The sequence below is a fragment of the Convolutriloba macropyga genome, chromosome 7, assembly GCF_964194025.1.
Source record: "Convolutriloba macropyga chromosome 7, txConMacr16.3, whole genome shotgun sequence".
Taxonomy (NCBI): Eukaryota; Metazoa; Xenacoelomorpha; order Acoela; family Convolutidae; genus Convolutriloba; species Convolutriloba macropyga.
This window is the reverse complement of record NC_134474.1, coordinates 48,535,265-48,561,623: the sequence shown is the minus strand read 5'-3', so window position 1 is coordinate 48,561,623 and position 26,359 is coordinate 48,535,265. Positions and strand designations below refer to the sequence as shown.

The window sequence follows — 26,359 nt, the reverse complement described above, 5'->3', positions numbered from 1 at the left end:
CTTTGTTGATGAATACGCTTATTGCAGGTACAGATATTAAAATTATGATTCCGAAAACGTTGGAAAACACTATCCTTTCCGTTTACTGGAGACAATCAATTCGTAATTCAAACAATTAGAAGAGAATCATTCTATGGTATAATTTTGTTTAAAGCAAGTACAATTCAGAGAATACAGTACTGGTGTCAAGATTGTGACGTTTGAGTACAGCGTGAAGTCTGATTTTGACTTTCAGTTCAAATAAATGTTTAATCTCCAGTGAACGAGTCGAAATGATAAAGTCATAGCTGCAAAGAGCGACATTGTAAAAGTCTAAAGGGAGGTTTCAAGAATGGCAATGAAATCAGATCGTAGCACAAAAAGTAAACGTAAGAAAGCTACTGATTATCTAAAGTTAGACAGTGGGAATGGTGCTGCAGGAGTGGAATCTCTTTGTGAAAGAATTGAAGGCATGAACGATTGTGTATACTGGCAGCAGTTGTTCACCTGGAGTGAAAGTTTCAACAGACGAAGATTTGAATTTCAAAAATGTACGTATATTGATGTGATTTAGAATCTTTTAGTATGTTCAAAGTTCACGCCATCGTTTGAAAACTTAGTTCAAAGTTTCAAAAGTGTGTATTCCTCAAAACAATTTAAACCGACAAAAGATGGTCAAAACGACGATAGAGACAATGTTAAACAGAGCAAACAAGTGTATTGATGCACAATTGCGTTTTTGGCGATTTTGCTCAATTCAGGCGATTTAGCTCGAATAGTTTTCCAAAATAAATTTTACGATGTGAAAAATGTGATATTAAGTTGCAACGCAAGCGAAAGATGCAAAGTTGCTCCTTTCATACTATATAGTCCACGTTCAACAAATTTCTAGCTTTGAGCGCGTCCGAAGTACTTTGCGAAACAAAACATATGTGCTTTTTAAACGTCGACATGCTCAAAATACTACTTTCGAAGTTCCTGAACTTGTAATTGGTCCAACTCTTAATAGCGGTGAAAACAATGCGTGTTTGTTGGTTTTGTTGTCAATGGTCAGAGAGAAGGTGACTATTTATCGTGTTAGAGCCTTTCTATGAGCATTTAATGGTCGTGACAGAAACTCAGATGGCTATTATTTCACGCCTTAACTGTGTACAACTCGAAGGCGAGTTTTGCCAGATCGTCTTTTTTATGGCGCGATCTATATAGTACAATTTTTTAGAAGATTATTTACGTATTTTGGAATTTTTTCGAGTAAGGTATTTGTCCGCGCCTGAGCAGGATGTGGAGAGAAAATGTGTGATGTTTTGAGGCTCTATTTATGGCTCTATTGAACTGGAAAAAATTTTGTGTGAAAGAAAGTTTTCTTCGCCGATGATTTCTTCGCGTCTCATATTTTGCGTAGTCGTTTAATTAATTAGAAGTTTATAGCAATTATATTAGTCCTGTCGGTCTTTTTCAATGCGATTTTTCGCTCGACCGATTTTTTACTGACCCATTTGACTTTTGGTCCTAAAAAACGGGATAAACAGGTAGCGCCCAGCGGTCATTAAGTTCTCTTAGAGCCTTTCAGCTCACTTATCTCCAAGTATGCGATTCACAGAAACTGTTTTGGAAATTTATACTTATGGTGTGAAGGGCGGTTCTTAGATGTTAACCCCCTCATAACAACCCCCCCCCCCCCCCACACACACACACACACGCACACACACATCAGCCCCCTCTTCCTCACTTCACCCCCACCCTACACATCGTTCACGCCATAAGGGCCCCGCGCAGCCAAAAACCGCCCTCCCACCGTTGTCCCCCACCTCACTGTTGCCCTACCCCCATCAACCCTCGGTGCACCCCTCCCCTCGCTGCGTTCACCACACGCCCCTTCAGTTCAGTTAAGCTAAAGTTAGCTTCACTATACCCTGGCTAGCTACTGACGAAGCCAACCGGCCGTTGGAGCGCAATTCGCCCGACGTTAGGCGGTTATGTTAGTTTTGGTGACCAAGACGCTTTTATATAAGTGTTTGGCCGATATTTCTTTTGTCTTTTAGACGATATTAATTGGCTTAAATATTGATGGCCGATTTTTTAATATTACTAATTGGTTTTTTATATTCCTACAATTTTGTCTTGAACATCTGAACAGCAGTTTTAAAAAAAAAATTTCTCATTTTGATCATTTCATTAATTCTCGTTTTTAATGTTTAGCGTCGTTCTGTATTGACGTTATATGTTATATTCGTTTGTATTCCCGGCAGATAGATTTTTGTGATTTTTACCTGCTTATTTTCTATAAGTTTGAGAAAATTGTGAATCTCTGTTTTGTCGGTTTGTATTTTTTTTTCGTTTTCATCTGGGTTCATGTAGACATATGCGACATAGTTCACATGGGGAAAAATTTATAAGGTTTTTGGTAAAATTTAGAAATGAATGCGCAGGATTTCTGTGTACACTGGTCTTAGGATTATTTGCGTAACTATGTAGTGTTTATCTTTTTTTCTGGTTGAACTTTATTAGTGTTCTTTGTAAGCTTTTTTGATGGATCGCTCCGGCGAGTTTTGGTTTTTGGTGGTTGCAGCCAGTAAAAAAAATCATGAAAGCTTTGTATCTTCGCCATTTTTTGATAGCTTTTTTTGGTACAAATAGATTTGCCTTGATTTTACTTGGTGCGAGACTGTCAGTGCGCTATGGCTTAAACTGTTTGATTTACAGACTTGTATTTGTTAGGGAAGTATGTCGTTTCCATACTAGCTTTAGGCATCATCTTTTGAAAACAATTGAATGTTTTTTCGGCTCTATACGTATATTTTCCTAAATCTTATGGTAAGAAATATTTTGATTAATTGTATCTGTTTAATTGGTCAATAATCAGGCTTTTAATTCGAGAAAACAAGTGCAATCGAAATTCTTTATACATGCAATGGCAATTCATTTTCTTTCAAATTCTTGTAATTGTTTTTTTTGTAGCCCATTTTTGTTCCGACCACTCATGACGGGGGAGCAGCTATATACTCAACTGCGCTTTTTTGTTCAGTCAATTTGGACCTATAGATTTATTCATCGTAGAGAGTTGCGAGTGGAAAGCACATCCAGCGTAGAATATGGAATTAAAAAGATTCTTTTGATTATCGTTTTCTAGAGCTAGTTATCAATGTTTAAATATTTGTGAGTATTAGACCGATTTGCGCTCTTTTTATTCACATTTTCCGAAGTTTACTGAAATTTGTTAAAATTTTTAACAATAGTAATGTTGATTTTGTTTTTAAAGACAAAAATGTATTGTTGACTATTTCGATTTATTTTTTGGCTAAAGTTTTGGCTAAATATTTCAAAGTTCAGCCTTTTTCATCAAGAATTGGCCGAAATAAGCTTCTTTAGTTCACTTTGATTGAATTTGCCGGCAGTACACACCCAAAAACAACTCACAAAATCTTTGTAAATTACAAAGGGAGCTATTTCAACTTCCACTTCCATTGAGTGTAGTCTGGAATTGAAGTTTTGTCGTTTTTTGCTAACTTTATGATCAAAAACGCAGCATTTATTTTTTATCTTTTAACTGACAAATTTTCTAGATCTATAACATTGCAAACATCCGAGAGTACTTAATCGACGAACAGCAAAAGCGAAGCTGGTTTTGGTTCAATTTTGGACTGTTACAATCCAAAAATAATTCGGATTGTAATCCGTCGGTCTTTTTTTTTTAAATTTTGATCTTTTTTATGTTAATTAAAGAACAGAACAATTCAAATCAAAGCTGCTGTTGATAGGTCCAAATGGCTTCCTAGGAAGTCACACATCAATGTATCTTCTTTTTTTACTCGAAAAGTTAGGGTTGATCTTTAAACAATTAATGGCCTATTGAACTTTGCCAATATTTTTTTCTTAATTTGGTCAACTTGTAGCTTATTGTCTACAAAGAAAGAATGCTTCTTCATAATTTGTTTTTGATTGAACTAAAATTTAATCTTTTTAACTGTTTTACTCGTTCGATTATGATTTTCTGGCTTTGATACTAGATTTCACATTTTTTTTGTTTTAGGCAGTAATCTCTTTTTCAGGTTTTTTTCTCGTTCTATCAAATCACATTATTGACAGTTCACATATTATATTTTTGGCGTTAAAACTGAGGCACAGTTGGACGTATAAAAGTTTTGAAAGGCATAGATTATGATTTTAACGGCTTCGACACCCCTTTCGCGAAGAATTTAGTTGTTTTTTACATTTGTCTTTAACTGTCGTTTTTACTTGATCTTTTTAGTCGTATGAAGTTTCCTGGATAATGAATGGTCTCACTGTCTTTTTGGAAGAATAAATGCGCCTGTATTCTCATTTGAGTTGATAGCTGATGGCTTTCATGACTTTGAAATCAATTATTTCAAAAATTAACACTTAATTTTGCTTTTATTTGTCAATTTGTTACCTAGTCTCGTTAAATACAGGTCACATATGACATAAGTTTTGTGGAGGGAAGGTGCAAGTGTATAAAATCTATTTTTTTAAGAATGCGTAATGAGTTTACTGACTTCGACACGGGTTTTTAAAATGTAAACTTTGATTTTTGTCTATTTGACGTTCTTCTTGTAGACATGAGACCTATTCTGAATAATAACAGTCCTCAAGCGCTCTCTTTGGACAATTAGACGAACCTATTTATTTTTTCATTATATAGCTAATGGCTTTCATGACTTTGAAATTAATTTTTTCGAAAAATACTAAGTAGTACTTAGTTTGGCGCTTTTTCTCTCTTTTTTTGTCTACTTGTTACCTATTCTTATTAAAGAAAGGTCCTATACCACATTATTGGCGTTCGAAGAAGGCTCAATTGAACATGTTTTGAGGGGCCAAATTTGGCTTTGCGGCTTTAATAGCGTTTTCTCGCAAGTTTTGAAATTTGATTTTCTTGTAACCGCATAAAAAATTGATGACAAGTCTTAATGCCCTCCTATAGAGGCGTCTGTGGTCATAAACTTGTTGAATGTTTTCAATTGCTATTTAATGGTTTTAATTACTTTGCAATTAATTGTTAAAAATATAAGGCAATTTTTTTACTGCTGTTTTTTTTGTCTAATTGTTACCGAGCTCTTTTATGGAGTGGTCCCTTATCTTTTCTAATGAAGTACAAGGTATTTTGTTTAATTTCAGTTTTATGTGACGCTATTTTGACCTCGTTAATAAGATTTGTTTTAAAAAAATGGACATAAAGTTTTGGATGTAATTAATGTTTGTTGTTAGTGGATTGATTTTGTTGTTCATCTTGACTTGCTTTCCCGATAATGGCTATCTCATCAATCTAATGCGACTTGTTTTACTCCATTGAGTTATTTGCGTTGAAGGCTATATTTTTGTTCATACACATTTCTTTGAAAAATATCATCTGGTAGAAATTTATGCCAACAATGTTGATGAGCGGGGTGGGAACTTTATGTGCAAACGCATATCGCCGAGCCTCTTTGTTCCTTTTAGCTACTTATCCGCTTTCACCACACCCTGCGTGAAAATATTTCAGTGCGCATTTAAGTAGTGGATAAAACAAGGGTTTCAACCACCAGTAAAATTTGTCCCTTTCTCCTAACGCTAATCGCGCATGTTGAATCGGGCCAAATTTTACTGTTTGTTGAATCCCTTGTTTTATCCACTACTATATATTAGCTCTAAATTCAATAAAAAAATCAATTAAAATCAAAAATAAAACAAAAAATCAAAGCAAAATTTACATTTCACTCTTTAAGAGCGATTCACTCTTATTCGGAGTGATCCCCCAGTAGAAAGTTCGCTCTTTTTCGCTCTTCAAGAGTGATTCCCTCTTTTTTGATATTTTTTAAATTTTTTTATACTTTTTATTTCAAATTATCTATACTCTTCAATAAATTTATATTTTCTTTTACTTTTTCTAAATTTATTCCATTATTAATAAGAAATCATACAAAATTATAGTATTTACATGAACAACTTTCCTCTGTTTGGACAATAACTAAAGGACTTACAGCTCTAGGACTTTGTCTTTTATCTAATAAGCCTATACTAAATCCTCTAGTTAATTCTACATCTGGATGTTGTTTTTTTTTGTGTGAGCCCGTATCCCATTATATCTCACAACAGAAGTACAATATGGACAATTAACTCTATTTGAAGTACAACTTCTACATGTATACTTACTCTCATCAAAATCAGTTAGTGGTTTTACATAATTACATTTATTACAACTTCTAATTAAGACTTCTGGGTTAAAGTTAAGGTTAGGGTTAAGGTTAAGGTTAGGGTTAGGGTTAAGGTTAGGGTTAAGGTTAGGATCTGAGTTAGAGTTAGAGTCATAAATAGAACCAGAACTAGAACCAGAACTAGAACCAGAACTAGAGCTAGAACTAGAACCAGAACTAGAGCTAGAACTAGAACTAGATTCATTTTTTAAAGAACAACCCCATGGAGAAAAATTATTAGCACAAATACCACTTAGTATTATATTACCACACATACATTTATCAGTTTTATCTTTATGACATGATTCATAATGATATTTTAAAGCAGCAATGTTTCCATATTTATAGTTACACTCTAAACATTTTAAAAGCATTTATAATAGGGTAAACTTTAATATTTACCTAATCATTTCGTGGGGTAATATTTAACCATGATTTCAATTAAATCTTTAGTATTATCTTTAGATGTGATACACTCTGCTAAATATTTATTTTCTAACGTATTGAGTGTATTAGTTTTACATCTCCTATCTAAAATCAATTCAAGGTCTAATTCTTTTTTATCTCTAACAAAATTTATAATCTCTTCTCTAAATTCTTCATTATTTCCATATAGTCTGGTTAAAAACTTTCCTCCCTTTCTATTCAAATTTCCCATCTCTTCATTGACGAAGTCACAGCTACACTGATTTATATATTTTTCTTGTATTGCTTTTCGTAGATCAGTGAACGAACTTTGTTCGTGGTTCTCCAACGAGCTTTGCTCGTGGTTCTCCAACGAACTTTGCTTGCCACGGACTTCGTCTGTTCGTAGATCAGTGAACGAACTTTGTTCGTGGTTTACCAAACTGCTTCGCAGATCATTATCCAACTCTTCTCCATATCCAACGTTAACTAATGTATATACTCTACTCAACATTGTGCTTGCTCCCATTGCTACACTCCCAGCATTTCTTGATATTATATCAGGATAAATATAACTAAATATAAATAAACCTGAGCTGATAATTCCACCAATAGTTGATAAACTTTTTATACCCTTTCCCATAATCATTTCTTTAGTTAAAACATCATTCTGTATTTTAATATTATTTAATTTAAGAAGTTTATTAAAATAGAATATATAGTTATCGTGATTAATAACATTTCTATCTGTTGCATTTATCATGAGTGGTTTCATATATGCTATAAGTTTATTTATCATAAATAAACTTTCTAAATTATCTTTTAAACTAAGAGCTTTTAAATCAAGCTTTTAAATTTTTCTAAATCATCTTTTAAACTAAGAGCTTTTAAATCAAGGAAACCAACTCTTGAATCATATATCATTGTTCTATTACTACTAATATTAATAAAAAGTATTTTCCTTTTTATTATATTTAATTATACCATAACGAAGTTCATCTGACATTCCATCTGTACAATTATAATAGTTACTATTTAATTCACTAATTATTTTATTGAAGTCATGTTCACATTTATATATCTAATTAAATTTTTAAATAGGTCAGGTCCATTATAAGTTGTTAAATAAATAGTATCACAACTCATTCTTGCTGTATTAATTATTTGAGCTGGTTTATGACACATTACAATCATTTGAATATTATAATGTCTACCTTCAGTAAAATAATAACCTATATCCTTATTTAACCTATCACCCATATCATCAAGTACTATTACACAATTTTGAAATTTATGCATATTATTTTTTATGATCATATTTATATCACATTTATTAAACCCAGTATAAAACTTATTAGACTCAGAATCTATCCAGTCTCTATCATCTTTACACACTATAACTATATTTTTAGCTTGGTCTTGGTTTTGGTTTTGGTCCTGGTTTTGGTCTTGGTTTTGGACTGAGTATAAATTTAAGTATTGTCTAATAAAATATGTTTTCCCTGTACCAGTTCCACCATAAACAATAGTTTGTAATGGTGACTTTTCATATTCAAATCTAACTAGATTCCTATTCATAAATCCGCCAAAGCTTTCTTCTAGTTTTGTATATTTACTTGGTATTGAATCATATAATAAATAACAAATTCCAATTATGATGAGATGATAAACTAGATAACACAAATGAACCTAACTTCAACATTATTGTCAATCTACATCCAACTGATGGTACACATTGGGTTTTAGTTGTAAGAAGAGAAGGTGGTCCTTTGTATTACTTTGATAGTTTTGGTGTAGAAACCCCACCATTATTTTTAGAAGAATATGTTGATCTAGGCTCTAATGAAAGAATACAACAATATGATGAATCTAATTGTGGGGCTTATTGTTTATACATGATCTGTCTTATTGATAGAGGATTTAGAATTAAAAGTGCTTTAAATATTCTAGTAGATCAATGTAAATATCCAGGAATGTATAATGAGTGTTTTTGTTTAGGTTGTAATGTTAATGTTAATGATAATGATAATGATAATGTTAATGATAATTATAATGAAATTGATAATGACAATGATACTGTTAATGGTCTACGAAGTAGCTTTGCTAATAATGTTAATGATAATGATAATGACATTGATAATGATAATGTTAATGAAAATGTTAATTATAATAACAATGTTATTGATAATTTTATATATCAGGGAACCTGCTTCGCAGATCTATTTGGTGAAAAACATCTGAAGGGTAAACCTAATAACAATAGTCCTACTAACAATATCTCTGTAAATATTAATGAAGATCCACAATCTTGGCTAAATGATGATGATATAATTACTGAAGCCACATTCCCAGATAACTCTAGGTGTATAATATCTGGTCCTAGTGAATGTGGTAAGACATTCTTATTAAAAAAACTAATTCTAGCTAGTAGATATTTTGATAAGGTATACATCATTGGACCTACTGGTGATCAATGATCAATACAATGGATTAGAAAGAATAAACCCAAAAGCAATTATAGAATTTATTAAAGATATAAAAGATTTACCCTCTCCCGATCAACTACCAAAAGACTTGAAGAAACTAATGATATTCGATGATGTTAGAGCCAAAGAACCAGTATTTAATGTATACTTTTGTAGAGGTAGACAAAATAATTGCAATATGATATATCTTACTCAAAACCTGTTCTCTCTGGATAGGCAGAGTGTTAGAGAGAACTGTAATCTATTTATTTTATTTGAACAGAGAGGTAAAGTCCTAGCGTCGATATATCAAGATTTCTTTAATAATGTTGAACTTAGTTATAATGATTTTGCTAATATATGTAATAAGGTATGGAAAGAGCCTTATAATTATATTGTCATTGATATAACTAAAAATAAAAATATGAATGGTAAACTAAGAATTAATTGGGATCGGAGAGTTTTATAATTAAGTTTGGTGAAGCATGGTCGAAGACCCATAAGTAAAAGTATGAGTATCAGGGAACTTGCTTCGCAGATAAGTCTAAGTTAAGTGTAATTGTAAGTCTAAGTCTATGGTTATCAGGAACTGCTTCTGACCATGACTAAGTCTATATCTATCAGGGAACCTGCTTCGCAGATAAATATATTCTAAATCAAATGCAAAGTAAAACTTAATACATCACCATTAAAGTCTATAGGTCTTCCATGCTCATCTTTAATTTGAAACTCTATATATTCTATTCTATCTTTAGTTACATATTGATATAAGACATTAGTTGGTATAATATTTATTAGATAGCCTGGTGGTTCTGTTAGAGTAAAAGTATATAGTATGTCTGTGTTATTCCCATTATCTTTAACACCAGATATCACATTACAATGAATATTAATAGTACTAAAACCCATAATATCAACAATTTTCTGAGATTTATATTTACCTTTTTTATAAACTATTTTTCTAAATCCTAGTAATGAGGCTATTGAATTTTCTATATCAAAGCTAATTGCACCTTGTTTTATTTCCATTAAACATTTCATCGTACTCTTATCAGGTTCTATTATAAAATTACCATCAGTTTCTTCTTTTATTAATTCTGCTATGTCAGTTAACTCATATGCTCCCGGTGTAATAGTTGAATATAGCAACGGGACTCCTTTGTAATTATAATTAAGGACAGATGTAATGTCTGGGCTTGAGGTAGAGATAGGGTTAGGGTTATGGGTAAAGTTAGGGTCAGAACTAAGAGCCTGAGGTAAAGCTTCTTCACCTTCTATAACAGTACTAGTGTATAAGAATTGATTGTTTCTCCTATTCACATTAAACACTGAATTATAAACGGATAATCTAATTAAACCTAATTTTGTTGTTTTAAGTATAGGTTCACTAAAATTAAATTTTTCTGTTGGCTTTATCATTCTAAAGTTAAGTGTATGTTCTTCTTTAGTTTTAGTGAAAGCATCATGTATCTTTTGCAGTTCCCATAAGATTAAATTTTCTGTCATTTTTTATCTAATAAAAATGGATTTTAATTTGGATAGAACTTATAGTTATAATAATGATATACACAAAAGTAAGATTATAAAATATAAACCTAATAATCTAGCAACAATGAATACAATCAATACTAACATTAATATCATTCTCAATAGAGAAGAGAATCACTTAAATTTGCGTGATTCCTGTCTAGAGATAGAGTTTGTTGTATCAGATGATGCTGGTGGTGTATTTGCTAATGATGCTAATATCAGATTAGTTAATTATGGTATGATGGCATTGTTTAGTTCAATTAAGCTTGAAACTAGTGGTGGTAGGACTATCGAATATATAGATCATTGTCATCCTAATCTATTGATGTATAAGTTATTAACTAGTACTGATGATGAATATGAGAGTGGTTTTGTTAGAAATCAGGGTAATAGAGATTGTCAACTTAAAGGTGACCATATTGCTGCCCAACGAGGTCATATGTATATGATGGTTAAGATGAGTGATCTATTCGGTTTCGTAAATGATTTAGAAAAGATTATATATGGTTTAGGATTTAAACTAATATTAAGAAGAAATATTAATGATAGAGCTCTATATAGAGTTAATGCTAATCCTGGTGCAGTTGCTAATGATAGTAATATAGAAATTAGAGATATATCATGGTGTGTACCTAGTATTGATCCTAGTAATGATAATAGAATTATTGTGCAAAAGGGTTTAAGCAAAAAGAATAATGTAGACTTTAGTTTTTATGAAAGAAAGACATTTTATAAGAATGTACCCAATGGTACTAACTTCTTGTTTGATCTAGGTATGGAAAGTGGGATGGAAAGACCACAATATATAATAGTTGGTTTTGAAAATAATAATGTTAATGAACAAACTCATGATGCAAGTACATTTGATGTAATGAATGTTACTGAATGTTTTTGTAAGATTGGTAGTGAGTTTTATCCCGAGGATAGAGTGAATATTAATTATAGTACCAATAATTATAATGAGGCTTTCAAAGAGATTGTTAGCTTTAATAAAGATTATAATGGGCTACCACATAATATAAAACCCTATATAAATCCTAGACATTCAAAAGTAGCTATAGATTATATGTATTCGATACTAGATATCAAAGTGATCATATAGGACCACAACCAATACAACTTAATTTTAAATTTAGTGCTGCAGTTGCAGATGTTACATGTCACGCATTAGTATTAACTAGAAAGGTTATTAGTGTGAATAGTGATGGTAATAAGATGGTTGATATAATCTCATAGACATAGTCTTGGTTATAATTAAGTCAGTCATAATTAAGTCATAGTTATAATTATTTTTATAGTCCTTGTCATTATTTCCTACTGGTCTTAACAAAACCCTTAGCATAAATAATATCTAATTTCTTTTTATTCTCTAGAGATAGACCCTTAGCTTCAAGCCTAATCTTAGCCTTGGGCCTAACCTTGGGCTTAGGCTTAGACTTAGGCTTAATAACAACAAAAGGATTATACTTTTTAACTTCCATTATTTTTTATATATAGAAATGAGTCTTTCAAATAAGTTCAAAACTAATTCATATTGTGTTGGAGGTAGACATTATAGTGGTACTAATAACAAAAGAGGTTTTATTACTTCAAAAGGTACTAAAATGTTAAAGGGTAATTGTGTTAAGTGTAAGAGAAATAAGTCAATGACTGTTAGTGATGCAAGAATAGAAGCAGAGGGATTGAAAGATTTCTTTAAAAGTGTTGGTAGGGCTACAGTTAGCTTTGGAAAGAAGGTTGCCAATAATCCAGTAAGAGCATTAGAAATAGCAAGTAAAATAGGAAGTACAGCTGCATCTAGAAACCCTAGAGTGCTTTATCAGCCACAACTGATTTAATTAAATTTGCAACTACTGGTGAAGGTATAAAGGTAGTACAAAAAGGAAGAGGGTTATACTTAGGTACTACGAAGAGATAATTATTTGATTAGTCATGATTAAATTTATGATTGTTTATATTTATGTTTATGATTGATTATATTATATTTATGATTATGATTATGATTATGATTATATTTGTATTATGTTTATGATTATTGAAAAAATATCAATACTAATATTATTATTACTAAATACATTCTTATATCTAAACGCTAACAATTTTAGTTTGAAAAAACACTCAGCTTGTTTTTCTTGTTCTTCTTATAATCCTCATATACCTTAACTAATTAATTATACTCATCATTATCTACTTTATTATCATTCATTGATTTAGTATATAGTCTATTAAACTTATCACTAAACTGTTTACTTAAAATATACATTTGTGAATACTTTATAATTTTATTTCTATTTTTAGTATTAATTGTTTTTGATAATGAACCACACACAGTTGCTGTAGCAAAAGCTGTTGGTATAGAATAAGGTAATCCTATACCTGTTAATGCAACTGATGTTGATGTTGCAGTTGTTGCTATAGATGATAATACTATTTCTGTTATCTCAGCTACGTTAATATAATTTTTATATCTACTTAACTTCTTATTATAGTTATTAGTTTCAGTTTCATAATAATTTCTAATATCTTTTATAATGTTAATTTTGTTGTTAAATTTATTATTAGCTTGAATCTTTTCGTTTATGTTTTGTTCATTAACGGTTGACAGGTTGGTTGGGATATAGTAATCTCTCACTCGGTGCTGTTGGGTTAGCCATAGTTTCGGTTATTTTAATTAGTAAAAATTCTTTCTATTTTATAGCAATTATATATTGTACTATTGTCCTTTTATTCTTTAAAAGGGCTTCATCTATAAAAGAATTAGTCTTTTTATTAACTTCTTTAAATTCTTTTAGCCCAGTAGTAAATATTTCATCTAGTTGTATGTTCTGATATTCTGATTAAACTTATTATTATCAAATTCTTGTTTTAATTGATTATATTTAGAGATAGAATCAGCAGCAACTTTATTACAAAACTTAACAGTATTTGTGACTTCATTTGCTGATTCAATAAACACATTAATTAGTTGATCATTAACTTGTGTTTCATTTAGTTGTAATGTTTTAGTTGTGAGTTTATCAAATTCACCTTTTCTTAGCTCAGTTATGTTTCTACTTAAAATGTCTATTTTATTAGGAGAGGATAATAAGTTATTGTCACAATAATCTTTATAAACAACATCTTTTTTATCTATTGGAGGATGTACATTTGTAATTTTATAGGTATCCTTCATATCAATATTATCATTATCTTCTAGGAATAACCCACGAGCCTTACTTAGTGTTAAGTTGTTTGTTGATGTTGATTTATGTTAGCTTGATTGAATCTATTTCTTGTCATCTTTGTATTTGTTTACAGAAATTACAGAATTATACCTAATGATTCCAAAACCTTATTATTAGATTCAAAGTCAAACTCGGATTTTAATAATTCCTGTTCGTAATATTTACCTTCTATTATCTCTCCATTAATATCTTCTATTTTATATGTTGGTGGATGTGTTTTTAGAACTTCATTAACTTTAAACAATTCTCTACTCCAATAGAAGTGTAACCTTTAGAGAAGATATTACGTTTATCTACATTTCTAACATAATCACCAACTTTAAGTTTAGGTTTAATATTCTTAAAACTAAAAGTGTATTTAACTTTATCAGGATTATTAGAAGCGTCAACTGGTGTCATATTAATTGTTGAGTGAATGTTATTGTTATATGTTATGACTGCATCATTTAATATATTTACCAATTATTAAGAGTTCAGTCAGCTTAATAATTAAAATTAAAAGTGTTCAAGCATTCTGTAGTTGCACCCTCCCCCACAGTTGCCATTAAGAAAGGTTGAGCAGTACTGCCGTAGCGTGGTAAAGGCGAGGCAACCTTTTAACAAGACCTCTCAAGACTCGGCTCAAAAAAATGTACCCTGGTACATAGAATCACTCAGTTAAACATCATACATCAATCGTCTCCAAGGGTAAAGTCAAAATTTTAAAGAAAATTGTTTGTTATTATCGATTTCTAAGCAGTTTTGAGTTATTTTCAGTCCATCCGATTCCATTGAAAAAAAAACTTTGTGAGATGATTAACCTGATTTATTTCAATATAGTTTGGCATATTAGATATGAAATTAGGCTTAAAACTAGCTTGAGAACTTTTGGATATTAGTGTATGAAATGCATAAATTATACTACCTATGTACATTTTGTACACAAAATTGTGCGTGTAATATCTATTTATAGTGGTGAATATAGTCGTGGATAAAACAAGGGATTCAACAAACAGTAAAATTTGGCCCGATTCGACTTGCGCGATTAGCGTTAGGAGAAAGAGACAAATTTTACTGGTGGTTGAATCCCTTGTTTTATCCACTACTCATTTAAGGAGAAGTTGCTCAAAAATGTAATCAAAAATAAAGGCATTCATGGAAAATGAAATAAAAACGGAAACAAGATTAACTTGTGAAACCACATTTTTACTCCATTACTACGCTCATCAAGTCTAACGCTGATTGGTTCAAGTACTAATTCCTTCACCCTTCCAATGAGAATCAGTTAAAGGCCTAGCCAACAATTTTCATCAGAATTGTTCTACGTTTTGGTTACCGCTCTTTTTCAACACCGTTTAATTAAACCTTTCTCACAAACACCTTAAGTTCGACTTTCATTTTTTCTTGGATCGTACAGATCAGTTTGTTTAAGTGGAAAAATTGAGGCAAACCGACAATTTTTCAACTTTAAATTCTGAACAAACTAATGTGCCGGTGTTTTGTTGGGACCTTGTTTAATCTACGTTTGATTCACTGGAACCATTTTTTTTCACTTTTTTGTCTCTTGTTTGACCTTTTCTCAGGCAATTGGCCGTGTTTTATCGCACTATTTTTTTGTCAGTTGTGACCAAATTTCTGATGACAATACGTAAATTATAGTACATCATAAAATATACGTCCTATTAATTGGAAGTACAGCACTTAAGACGGAACCTATTATTACTAACTGGTATTCATACTAGACCCTGTAGCCTCTCACTGAGAGACAAGAGTATGTTCAACTACGAAATGACATCAAAATAAATCGCACTTAAAAATGTTTTTGTACAAAATTCAATTTTTTGATATTTTCTTTTCTTTCAATCCAAATAGAGTTATGAGAATCAACGGCGGCTATTTTTCGGCAATCTGCCGGGTATGTTTCGATGTTGTTACTAATTTTCTTTTTTGAGAAGGTGTGATATCTAAGTTCCTTGATATCTATCCAATTCTGCTGTACCAATTAAATGTACTTTCAAACTTAACGTTCATACTAGGGCTCATTTCGTTGCTTTTGAGCCCTAGAATGGAACTACGTCATTAATTTCAACTGCCAGCAATGGCAGTATCTTGTTAATTGCTCTCAAACGAAGTTTGTAGCAATTATATTACTCCTGTCGGTCTTTTTTGCGATTATTTGCTTGACCGATTTTTCGTCTGGCCCATTTGAATTTTAAACGGGACAAACAGTTAACGCCCATTCGGCATTAATATCTTTAGAGCCTTTCTGCTTACTTGACTCCAAGTATGCGATTCACCGAAACATCTGAGGAGAGGTTCTTAGAGTTTGACACCCTGCATCAGCCCCCCTCCCCCAATCCCCATCCCTGCACATCGTTGCACCTGTAACCCACCTCGGTTTTGTTTTTAGTTGTTAAAATTGAAACGCCTTAACTGAAATAGTGTGTGGAATTTTTCAGTACAACAGGACTTGTACAAAAAGATCGAGTCGCTTTCGGGAGAAAACATCAACGCTCGACTGTCTTCAATGAATATTCAGGAAACCCAACAGAACTCAAATGCAGTAAAAGGGGCTATCTCGGCTCCAATTGAAGATACCAACTCCCGGCGAACTTCTGTTCTGAAAGATATTCTTAAAGACAGTAACTTGCCAGTAAACCTTGATGTTGCGTCACCTATAAAATCTAGTGTGACGCCAGGTGGTAAAAGCTCCCGTTTGAAATTGTGCGAGCAGTCAAAAACGTACAATCCCCTAAAATACACACAAAAAGCTCAAGAGTTGAGGTCAAATTTGGAAGAGGACAACTGGAAGAAGGTAGAAAACATGCTAGTTGGCTCCAAAGGATCTGGTTCGGGTGATAAAGTTCAAGTTAGTTCTGGTCCTCTTGATTTCAAAAGAGCGTTGTCAGCTGACCCAATATCCAGTGGTGGAGACGCTGGAACTCTTGCCGACTTGAAAGTAATTGGACGACCGCACATTTCTCGATTTCACACGGCTTCGGACGTACCTGGTGCAACAGTTTATGCGTGTGAACAGCAAGTGTTCAAACGAGGGGTGTTTTCGGCTAATTTGGAAAGCTTCCAAGAGAGCAGTGCGGAGGAAATGCAGGGAAGTTTCAGTTTCGACAAAAGGAAAAATGAAATGTAAGTGCATTACAATATTAGGACAAAATGCCATTCAGGCAAGATGTTATTTCATAGAGGAATTTTGGAATAATCAATATGGACTGAATTAGTTTCACAATCGAGTGCAAAGTGCGCTGCTGCGTAAGTTTTGCTGATTTCATGTGTTAAAAATGTGTTCTCATTTATCATTGTGAAAATACTTTGGCCAAATTGCGAGGTGCTAGGAAACGTAAGTGTATTCAAGGTTAGAATACTAAATTAGAATTCTTGTTGACACTTAGAAAAATGGTCTGTCATTTTTTAAATTTTCAATCCCGATGTGCGTCAAGCGGGACAGCGTCGGCTATTTTACTGCAATTTGTCGGCTTTGAAGATATGTTCGCACATTTTTAAAAAATTCCAGTTTGTTGTCAAATAGAAGTAGTGATATGAGTCTTGCTAGAGTAGTAAAGGGAGGGAAAAGAGAGTTGTTTACGCGTACATTGTTTTCAGACGTAAATAGGCAGCTAACTGTTTTTTTTACTTTAATGCTATCTGTTTTCCTAAAAATTTTAATTTTTTTTTGCCTGCGTGTCGCGCACTAACTTTTGGAGATATTCTGCCGATGTTACGAAGGTTCATGTTCGGTGTAATTAACAAGAATTATCGCCATTTTACAAGGACTTATTGTGGTTGTTTCATAGTGCTATTTTAGCAGATATAATTTCGATATAATTAGCTAGTAATAGCTTTTTTTAGCGGTTCAAATTCCTGATATAACCACTAGATACCTTGTATTCTAGTAGCTTTTACGGCTTTACTTTAGCTCTATGGAGGTCTATTATAACTTAGAAGTTGAACAAAGTTTTCAGTTCAATCTTTAACTTTTATATCTGAATTTAAATAGAATATTTGCGAAGAAGAAAAAAAGTTTCAAGAATATTGTCAGGTTTGGCTACCAACTGATCATCAGGCTGGTGCTCCGGTGTTCTGGTAATCGTAGGTTCCGCAGAGTTGTACCTCAACTTGTGTTGGTCCTTCGCAAATATTTACTGATCTTCAAGTTGGACTGTTTCCGGGTTTTGTACGTCTCTTGATGTTTGCTAAGTTTATATACAATACCCGTATTAGCACCTACTTTATCAGCATAATTACTTCACCAAGTACATAACTTCTCATGACTTTATTCACCAATTATATTGATTCATCTTCAGGGAACTTAAAAGGTAAATATTGAGGCTCTTGGGTACGTAATGTTTTTCCGTAATCTGTCAATCTTCGGTTGTTTTTAATAAACATAAGCAAATTAGAGGTTACAAGCGCAGATAGAAATACTGCCTAGATATGGCCTTGATCTATTTCAATGAACTAAATTATAGCACTTTACATGGATATTTAATGGAAAATCATTACGTAACTATGGGGCACGAAATGGGGGAGTGACACTGCGTTTCTAAAAGTCTTGTCACTCAGAACAAATAATGGCAAGTCGTTTTAATGACGTTTTGTTGGGTGAATTCATTAGGGTATTTCAGCTGATAGGTAATTGGCTTCTTAATGAGGCATAATTGATTTCGTTTTTTATTTGAGTTGATAGCTACTGACTTTTGATTCAGCTCAGAACTAACATTTTTAATGAAATTGACTTTACTTGGTTTTCACAAGATATTGAGTGTTTGATTTTTCAGTATGTTTGTTTCTTCTTTTGTCTTTTTTCGTGGTCTCAATAATGAATATTTTCAATTGCTGCATGTGCTTTTTAATTTTTTTAATGGCAGTTACTTGGATTTGCTTAAGCGTTTCATTTTTTGGTACATGTTATAATGACTATCAGGCCACTGTGTCAAAGACAAGTGAAATTCGATTTTATCCTTTTTCTTGTTTCTTACCATACCACCTTGTATTCACTGGTTTTTCTGAAAGCTGGTGCAATCATTTTTGAACGGTAGTTTTGCTGTTGGTATCGGATTTAATGAAACTACTGATTTTCTTAGAAGGAAGAGGAGTTAAATATTTTTTAGATGTCTTTTGTTCATTTTCCAAGGCGTTCGTTTGAAAGCTATTGGTTCGAGGTCAGTTGCCTAATTTAAAAAATATTGTCTGCATAGCTGCTTTTGGAAATTAGCATTTTTTCGTAGAACATTGTTGTGACTGTTTTCAGAAAGCTTCTCGATATCTCAGGTTTAACGCGCTATCCCTTAAATTCTATCAGTCAGACGACGGATTGTGTTGGGTTAATCCTCTGCTCTTTATTTACGCTAAATGATTCTTATAATTGACCAGATTCTAATTAAAGAAGACTGGGCCAGGATATTTTACATTCTAAAAAGATCCACCATTTCTAATCTTTCATGGAAAGTGAGTTTTATGATATTTAGGAGACCGGGATTCGATGCGCTGCTCTTTTGGACGAGACAACTCGAATAGCAGAAACAGTTATGTAGATCTGGAGTTGAAGGTTAGCAAATTTTGAACAAAATTGCTCCGCTGTGGGAAGCTGCTTTGGAAATACTCTGACCCATTTCCTCAATTGGTACAAACTATGCACACGCACCCGTTCTTTTTCAACTCACAATAAATTTTGTATGATTACATTAATTGTAATAGGGGACATTAAACAGCGCAGGGGCAGAATATTCAAGTATTTTTGGATGATTTTGATCCTCATTCCAGCGTCAGCAGTACCGGGAGCGCAGTCGAAGTCTGACTTCTGATGGTCGGCAGAGCGAATTGGGCAGAAGGACTAAGAAGCATCAGTGCCCACCTGCCATAGACGAGAAAGACATCCGATTCAAGCCAAAAATCCAACTGCCAAAGCTGGAGAAAGACACCGAGTTGGACTCCAAAAGGCTTTACAGGTGTTTGGAACTTTCTAACATTTCATCATGTTTATTGAATGTTAGCGAGCCATTGATAGTTAAGAGTTCCTTTGGAACATAATAGAGCTACCTGAAATCAAGTGAACACATCTAGATGGAAGAGCTGAATACATGTTCTGTGAAAGCATGAAAGAGTTTGTGTCTGGGAGTCTTAAATTTCACTACGAATTCTCGAATACTTGAAAAATTAGCTTTGTGACATTTATTGTTAGCTCTTGAATAAATGATCCGAATAAATGTTGACTGTTTAGGCTGCGGACTCCGATCTGTTCGAGGCACTCGTGTGATGTGAGTACATACCCCTTTCTGGCTCCAAATCACAACAGGATTCCCAAGATCAACAAGCACATCCCTCGATTGTGCAAGAAGGGCTGCAAAGTGTACGAGGTGCAGAGTTTCTACAGGCACTCAAAGTTTAAGTTAGACCAATTACATCAACATTTCAACTCATTTTACAATTAATTTTGGGAACACTTTTATCCACGTGGTGTTACCGTGCGGTTAAGACCGCAATAGACATAAAGAGACTAGCTCAAATTACGATCCTCATACTTCGTACTAAAATATGACGGAGTAATGAGAAGCAGTGACGAAGTAAGGTTTGTCCGCGACCATCGTTTAAGATAACCTTGTCAATGTCACAATTGTTCGATGCTAATTAGTACAACTCAGATTAATAACGTAAAGTTGAGCATTTCAATAAAGTCGTAAAACTAATGAAGTCTTAACTTGATTCATTGGATTATTTTATCTTGGCGTTCTCCATTTCAGGAGATCAATGAGCTGCGGTGATATTCCTCGTGTGATTCCCTCTGGGTAAGATTAAAAAAACAGTTCATCAAATTGTATTCCTTTGTTCAAAGACTTTTGGTTTAAATTTTCAAGGTACTTCCACGATGGCTGTGAAATTCCTAGTGGTTATTTACCTCCTATTCTTACGCGAGCAGTCGAGCTGAAACGGGCTTTCTTGCGACGGAAAGCCAAATCGCAACGGAAAGCGGAGCAAAATGAAAAGAAACTTCTACGACGGGTCAAACAAGCGAATAGAAAAATACGCGAGTTTGGGTACTGTGGTAATGGTAAACACAGTGGCCTTAAGAGAGGTGGCCGATTTACGGATGGAGAACATACAAGTGGTTCTGAGGACTCAGTTGATGACTGTTCCTGTTTGGATTCCTCGTATGAAGCTGATTCCATTGATTCTGGCTCTGAGTTTACATTTGCAGTATCATCAATGGTGAGAGAAAAATTTTTTGATCGAGTTGTTCGCTCGAACTAATAGGAGCTGCAAAAATTTTGGGGAATTGATCAGCAAGTTCTTACCACCTCTATATTATGCAAATTTAATCTCACTCTTTCTATATACTTTTAATCGACATTCTGTTAGTCACACACTCAATAAATTTATGGATAAATGCTCCTCCGTTGTTTGCGTTCATGCGTAAAACGTTACGTTTCGGTTCAACTCTCCAACCTCGAACTAGTAGCACAAACCGAGGAATTTTAGGCTTTTGAAATCGCCAATGTGAGAAGAATTGATTTATTATAGCTGCGAAGCTGTAAGCTGAGCGTAGCTATATTGCGGTGCTGTTGGTTTTTTTTGTTTCGTCGTCTGACGCTTCATTTTGGTTTTACATTTGTTCTAGAACATTCTGTCTCGTCACTGCTTAAATGGCTTTTTCGCGCTTGATTTCACGCTTTCTGCGTGACCTAAATTGCGGTTATTCAGAAACAGAAGCTGTTCCTAAAACAAAGTTGATTGTAAGAAAACAGATTGTATGGTCCGACAGCCGAGTGGTTAAGGCGACTGGCTGTTAATCCGGAGATCGCCGGTTCGAGACGCGACAGGGAAACTTTTTTTGCACCCAAAAACAACCTCCTTTGAAATAAACTTGTAAGTTTTATAGGCGGCGGCGATAACTATTATCAACTCACTTCTGTATCTTTTTCCATCTGTATTTTACGGCACGCAAGTCTATTTCGCAGCTATTCCGGCAATCTGCCGGCTATGTTCCTCAAATACTGGGGATATTCATGAAAACATTTTTGTTGTTAGAATTGACTTTTCACCAGCCCAGCTGGACCTACCGTACGCACATTTCTCGATTTCACACGGCTTCGGACGTACCTGGTGCAACAGTTTATGCGTGTGAACAGCAAGTGTTCAAACGTGGGGTGTTTTCGGCTAATTTGGAAAGCTTCCAAGAGAGCAGTGCGGAGTAAATGCAGGGAAGTTTCAGTTTCGACAAAAGGAAAAATGAAATGTAAGTGCATTACAATATTAGGACAAAATGCCATTCAGGCAAGATGTTATTTCATAGAGGAATTTTGGAATAATCAATATGGACTGAATTAGTTTCACAATCGAGTGCAAAGTGCGCTGCTGCGTAAGTTTTGCTGATTTCATGTGTTAAAAATGTGTTCTCATTTATCATTGTGAAAATACTTTGGCCAAATTGCGAGTTGCTAGGAAACGTAAGTGTATTCAAGGTTAGAATACTAAATTAGAATTCTTGTTGACACTTAGAAAAATGGTCTGTCATTTTTTAAATTTTCAATCCCGATGTGCGTCAAGCGGGACAGCGTCGGCTATTTTACTGCAATTTGTCGGCTTTGAAGATATGTTCGCACATTTTTAAAAAATTTCAGTTTGTTGTCAAATAGAAGTAGTGATATGAGTCTTGCTAGAGTAATAAAGGGAGCGAAAAGAGAGTTGTTTACGCGTACATTGTTTCCAGACGTAAATAGGCAGCTAACTGTTTTTTTTTTACTTTAATGCTATCTGTTTTCATAAAAATTTTAATTTTTTTTGCCTGCGTGTCGCGCACTAACTTTTGGAGATATTCTGCCGATGTTACGAAGGTTCATGTTCGGTGTAATTAACAAGAATTATCGCCATTTTACAAGGACTTATTGTGGTTGTTTCATAGTGCTGTTTTAGCAGATATAATTTCGATATAATTAGCTAGTAATAGCTTTTTTTAGCGGTTCAAATTCCTGATATAACCACTAGATACCTTGTATTCTAGTAGCTTTTACGGCTTTACTTTAGCTCTATGGAGGTCTATTATAACTTAGAAGTTGAACAAAGTTTTTCAGTTCAATCTTTAACTATTATATCTGAATTTAAATAGAATATTTGCGAAGAAGAAAAAAAGTTTCAAGAATATTGTCAGGTTTGGCTACCAACTGATCATCAGGCTGGTGCTCCGGTGTTCTGGTAATCGTAGGTTCCGCAGAGTTGTACCTCAACTTGTGTTGGTCCTTCGCAAATATTTACTGATCTTCAGGTTGGACTGTTTCCGGGTTTTGTACGTCTCTTGATGTTTGCTAAGTTTATATACAATTTCCGTATTAGCACCTACTTTATCAGCATAATTACTTCACCAAGTACATAACTTCTCATGACTTTATTCACCAATTATATTGATTCATCTTCAGGGAACTTAAAAGGTAAATATTGAGGCTCTTGGGTACGTAATGTTTTTCCTTAATCTGTCAATCTTCGGTTGTTTTTAATAAACATAAGCAAATTAGAGGTTACAAGCGCAGATAGAAATACTGGCTAGATATGGCCTTGATCTATTTCAATGAACTAAATTATAGCACTTTACATGGATATTTAATGGAAAATCATTACGTAACTATGGGGCACGAAATGGGGGCGTGACACTGCGTTTCTAAAAGTCTTGTCACTCAGAACAAATAATGGCAAGTCGTTTTAATGACGTTTTGTTGGGTGAATTCATTAGGGTATTTCAGCTGATAGGTAATTGGCTTCTTAATGAGGCATAATTGATTTCGTTTTTTATTTGAGTTGATAGCTACTGACTTTTGATTCAGCTCAGAACTAACATTTTTAATGAAATTGACTTTACTTGGTTTTCACAAGATATTGAGTGTTTGATTTTTCAGTATGTTTGTTTCTTCTTTTGTCTTTTTTCGTGGTCTCAATAATGAATATTTTCAATTGCTGCATGTGCTTTTTAATTTTTTAATGGCAGTTACTTGGATTTGCTTAAGCGTTTCATTTTTTGGTACATGTTATAATGACTATCAGGCCACTGTTTCAAAGACAAGTGAAATTCGATTTTATCCTTTTTCTTGTTTCTTACCATACCACCTTGTATTCACTGGTTTTTCTGAAAGCTGGTGCAATCATTTTTGAACGGTAGTTTTGCTGTTGGTATCGGATTTAATGAAACTACTGATTTTCTTAGAAGGAAGAGGAGTTAAATATTTTTTAGATGTCTTTTGTTCATTTTCCTGTATGTACGTTTGTATGCTCTGATATCCATCGAGATTCGTTTGTCTGATGTTTTTGAAAGTCAAATAATGATTTACTGTGGGTTCTTGTGACTATTTGAGTTCTCTTTCAATGGCTTCTAATGCTTTGCGTTTCAATCCCTCTGCATGGTGTCATTTGTTACTCTTTGGCACAGCTTTTAGGTCAATTTTGTGATATTTTCTATTAATTACCTCGCTAGAAATGACTTCTGTGCTCACTTAATAAACATTAAACATCAAATTTTAAAAGCATTCACTAATTAATTATCAATAGGGTGAATCTAACTTTGCCAAATACCTAAGTGATGTAATTCTGATGATTAGAAGTTTGTAACTTCTATTCTCGAGCATAGAGTTTTTATCAGAGCTCTGTTTTTGATGTTTTTGTGGTCAATCTAATCTTTAATCTTTGCTTTTTACAATTCCAATGAAGGTCGAGAAGTCTATCGTGGCTTTTTTCAGGCAATCTGCAGCTATGTTTGCATTGCAGAGTGTAGCTCTGTCTATATGTAGAACAAATGACAAATTAGTCCTGTTGGACCTTTTATCGATTTTTCGAGCTGCGAGTTTTTGTCCAATTGTTTTTTTTATCTGACCACCAAATGTTTGTCTCAAAAACGTGATTAACAGGTAAAGCTCGAGGAGCTTACGTTGCTGATCAGTTCTTGTAAAGCCTTACTGGTCTCTAAGTTTGAGATTCACCGAAAATGTTCGGGAGATATAAATTCATGCTGTGAAGAGGTGTTCTTAGAGTTTAACCCAGCTGTGGTAATTAACTCGCGGCGGAAAGGTAAATTTGATGTAGTCTAGATACCCTCTTATGTCTGCTGCTTTTGCCCCCACTCCTATCTTGCCCCCTACCCATCCAGTAAAATTAGGTTCCCTACGCTTTAGCCAGCCACTATGAAAGCCAACCCCAAGGCGTTCGTTTGAAAGCTATTGGTTCGAGGTCAGTTGCCTAATTTTAAAAATTTTGTCTGCATAGCTGCTTTTGGAAATTAGCATTTTTTCGTAGAACATTGTTGTGACTGTTTTCAGAAAGCTTCTCGATATCTCAGGTTTAACGCGCTATCCCTTAAATTCTATCAGTCAAACGACGGATTGTGTTGGGTTAATCCTCTGCTCTTTATTTACGCTAAATGATTCTTATAATTGACCAGATTCTAATTAAAGAAGACTGGGCCAGGATATTTTACATTCTAAAAAGATCCACCATTTCTAATCTTTCATGGAAAGTGAGTTTTATGATATTTAGGAGACCGGGATTCGATGCGCTGCTCTTTTGGACGAGACAACTCGAATAGCAGAAACAGTTATGTAGATCTGGAGTTGAAGGTTAGCAAATTTTGAACGAAATTGCTCCGCTGTGGGAAGCTGCTTTGGAAATACTCTGACCCATTTCCTCAATTGGTACAAACTATGCACACGCACCCGTTCTTTTTCAACTCACAATAAATTTTGTATGATTACATTAATTGTAATAGGGGACATTAAACAGCGCAGGGGCAGAATATTCAAGTATTTTTGGATGATTTTGATCCTCATTCCAGCGTCAGCAGTACCGGGAGCGCAGTCGAAGTCTGACTTCTGATGGTCGGCAGAGCGAATTGGGCAGAAGGACTAAGAAGCATCAGTGCCCACCTGCCATAGACGAGAAAGACATCCGATTCAAGCCAAAAATCCAACTGCCAAAGCTGGATAAAGACACCGAGTTGGACTCCAAAAGGCTTTACAGGTGTTTGGAACTTTCCAACATTTCATCATGTTTATTGCATGTTAGCGAGCCATTGATAGTTAAGAGTTCCTTTGGAACATAATAGAGCTGCCTGAAATCAAGTGAACACATCTAGATGGAAGAGCTGAATACATGTTCTGTGAAAGCATGAAAGAGTTTGTGTCTGGGAGTCTTAAATTTCACCACGAATTCTCGAATACTTGAAAAATTAGCTTTGTGACATTTATTGTTAGCTCTTGAATAAATGATCCGAATAAATGTTGACTGTTTAGGCTGCGGACTCCGATCTGTTCGAGGCACTCGTGTGATGTGAGTACATACCCCTTTCTGGCTCCAAATCACAACAGGATTCCCAAGATCAACAAGCTCATCCCTCGATTGTGCAAGAAGGGCTGCAAAGTGTACGAGGTGCAGAGTTTCTACAGGCACTCAAAGTTTAAGTTAGATCAATTACATCAACATTTCAACTCATTTTACAATTAATTTTGGGAACACTTTTATCCACGTGGTGTTACCGTGCGGTTAAGACCGCAATAGACATAAAGAGACTAGCTCAAATTACGATCCTCATACTTCGTACTAA

General features: G+C 33.8%; 1 protein-coding gene across 1 annotated transcript; it reads left to right on the top strand.

The window, feature by feature from the left end:
- Positions 1–214: 214 nt before the first annotated feature.
- Positions 215–25,713, top strand: LOC142342928 (uncharacterized). Its single transcript, XM_075394606.1, has 10 exons — positions 215–530; positions 16,230–16,914; positions 19,037–19,056; positions 19,254–19,333; positions 19,549–19,733; positions 20,006–20,173; positions 20,526–20,570; positions 20,640–20,991; positions 25,297–25,376; positions 25,592–25,713. Exons 1-9 carry the CDS (start codon positions 332–334, stop codon positions 25,360–25,362), a joined length of 1,800 nt encoding a protein of 599 aa, XP_075250721.1. The 5' UTR covers positions 215–331; the 3' UTR covers positions 25,363–25,376; positions 25,592–25,713.
- Positions 25,714–26,359: the final 646 nt, after the last annotated feature.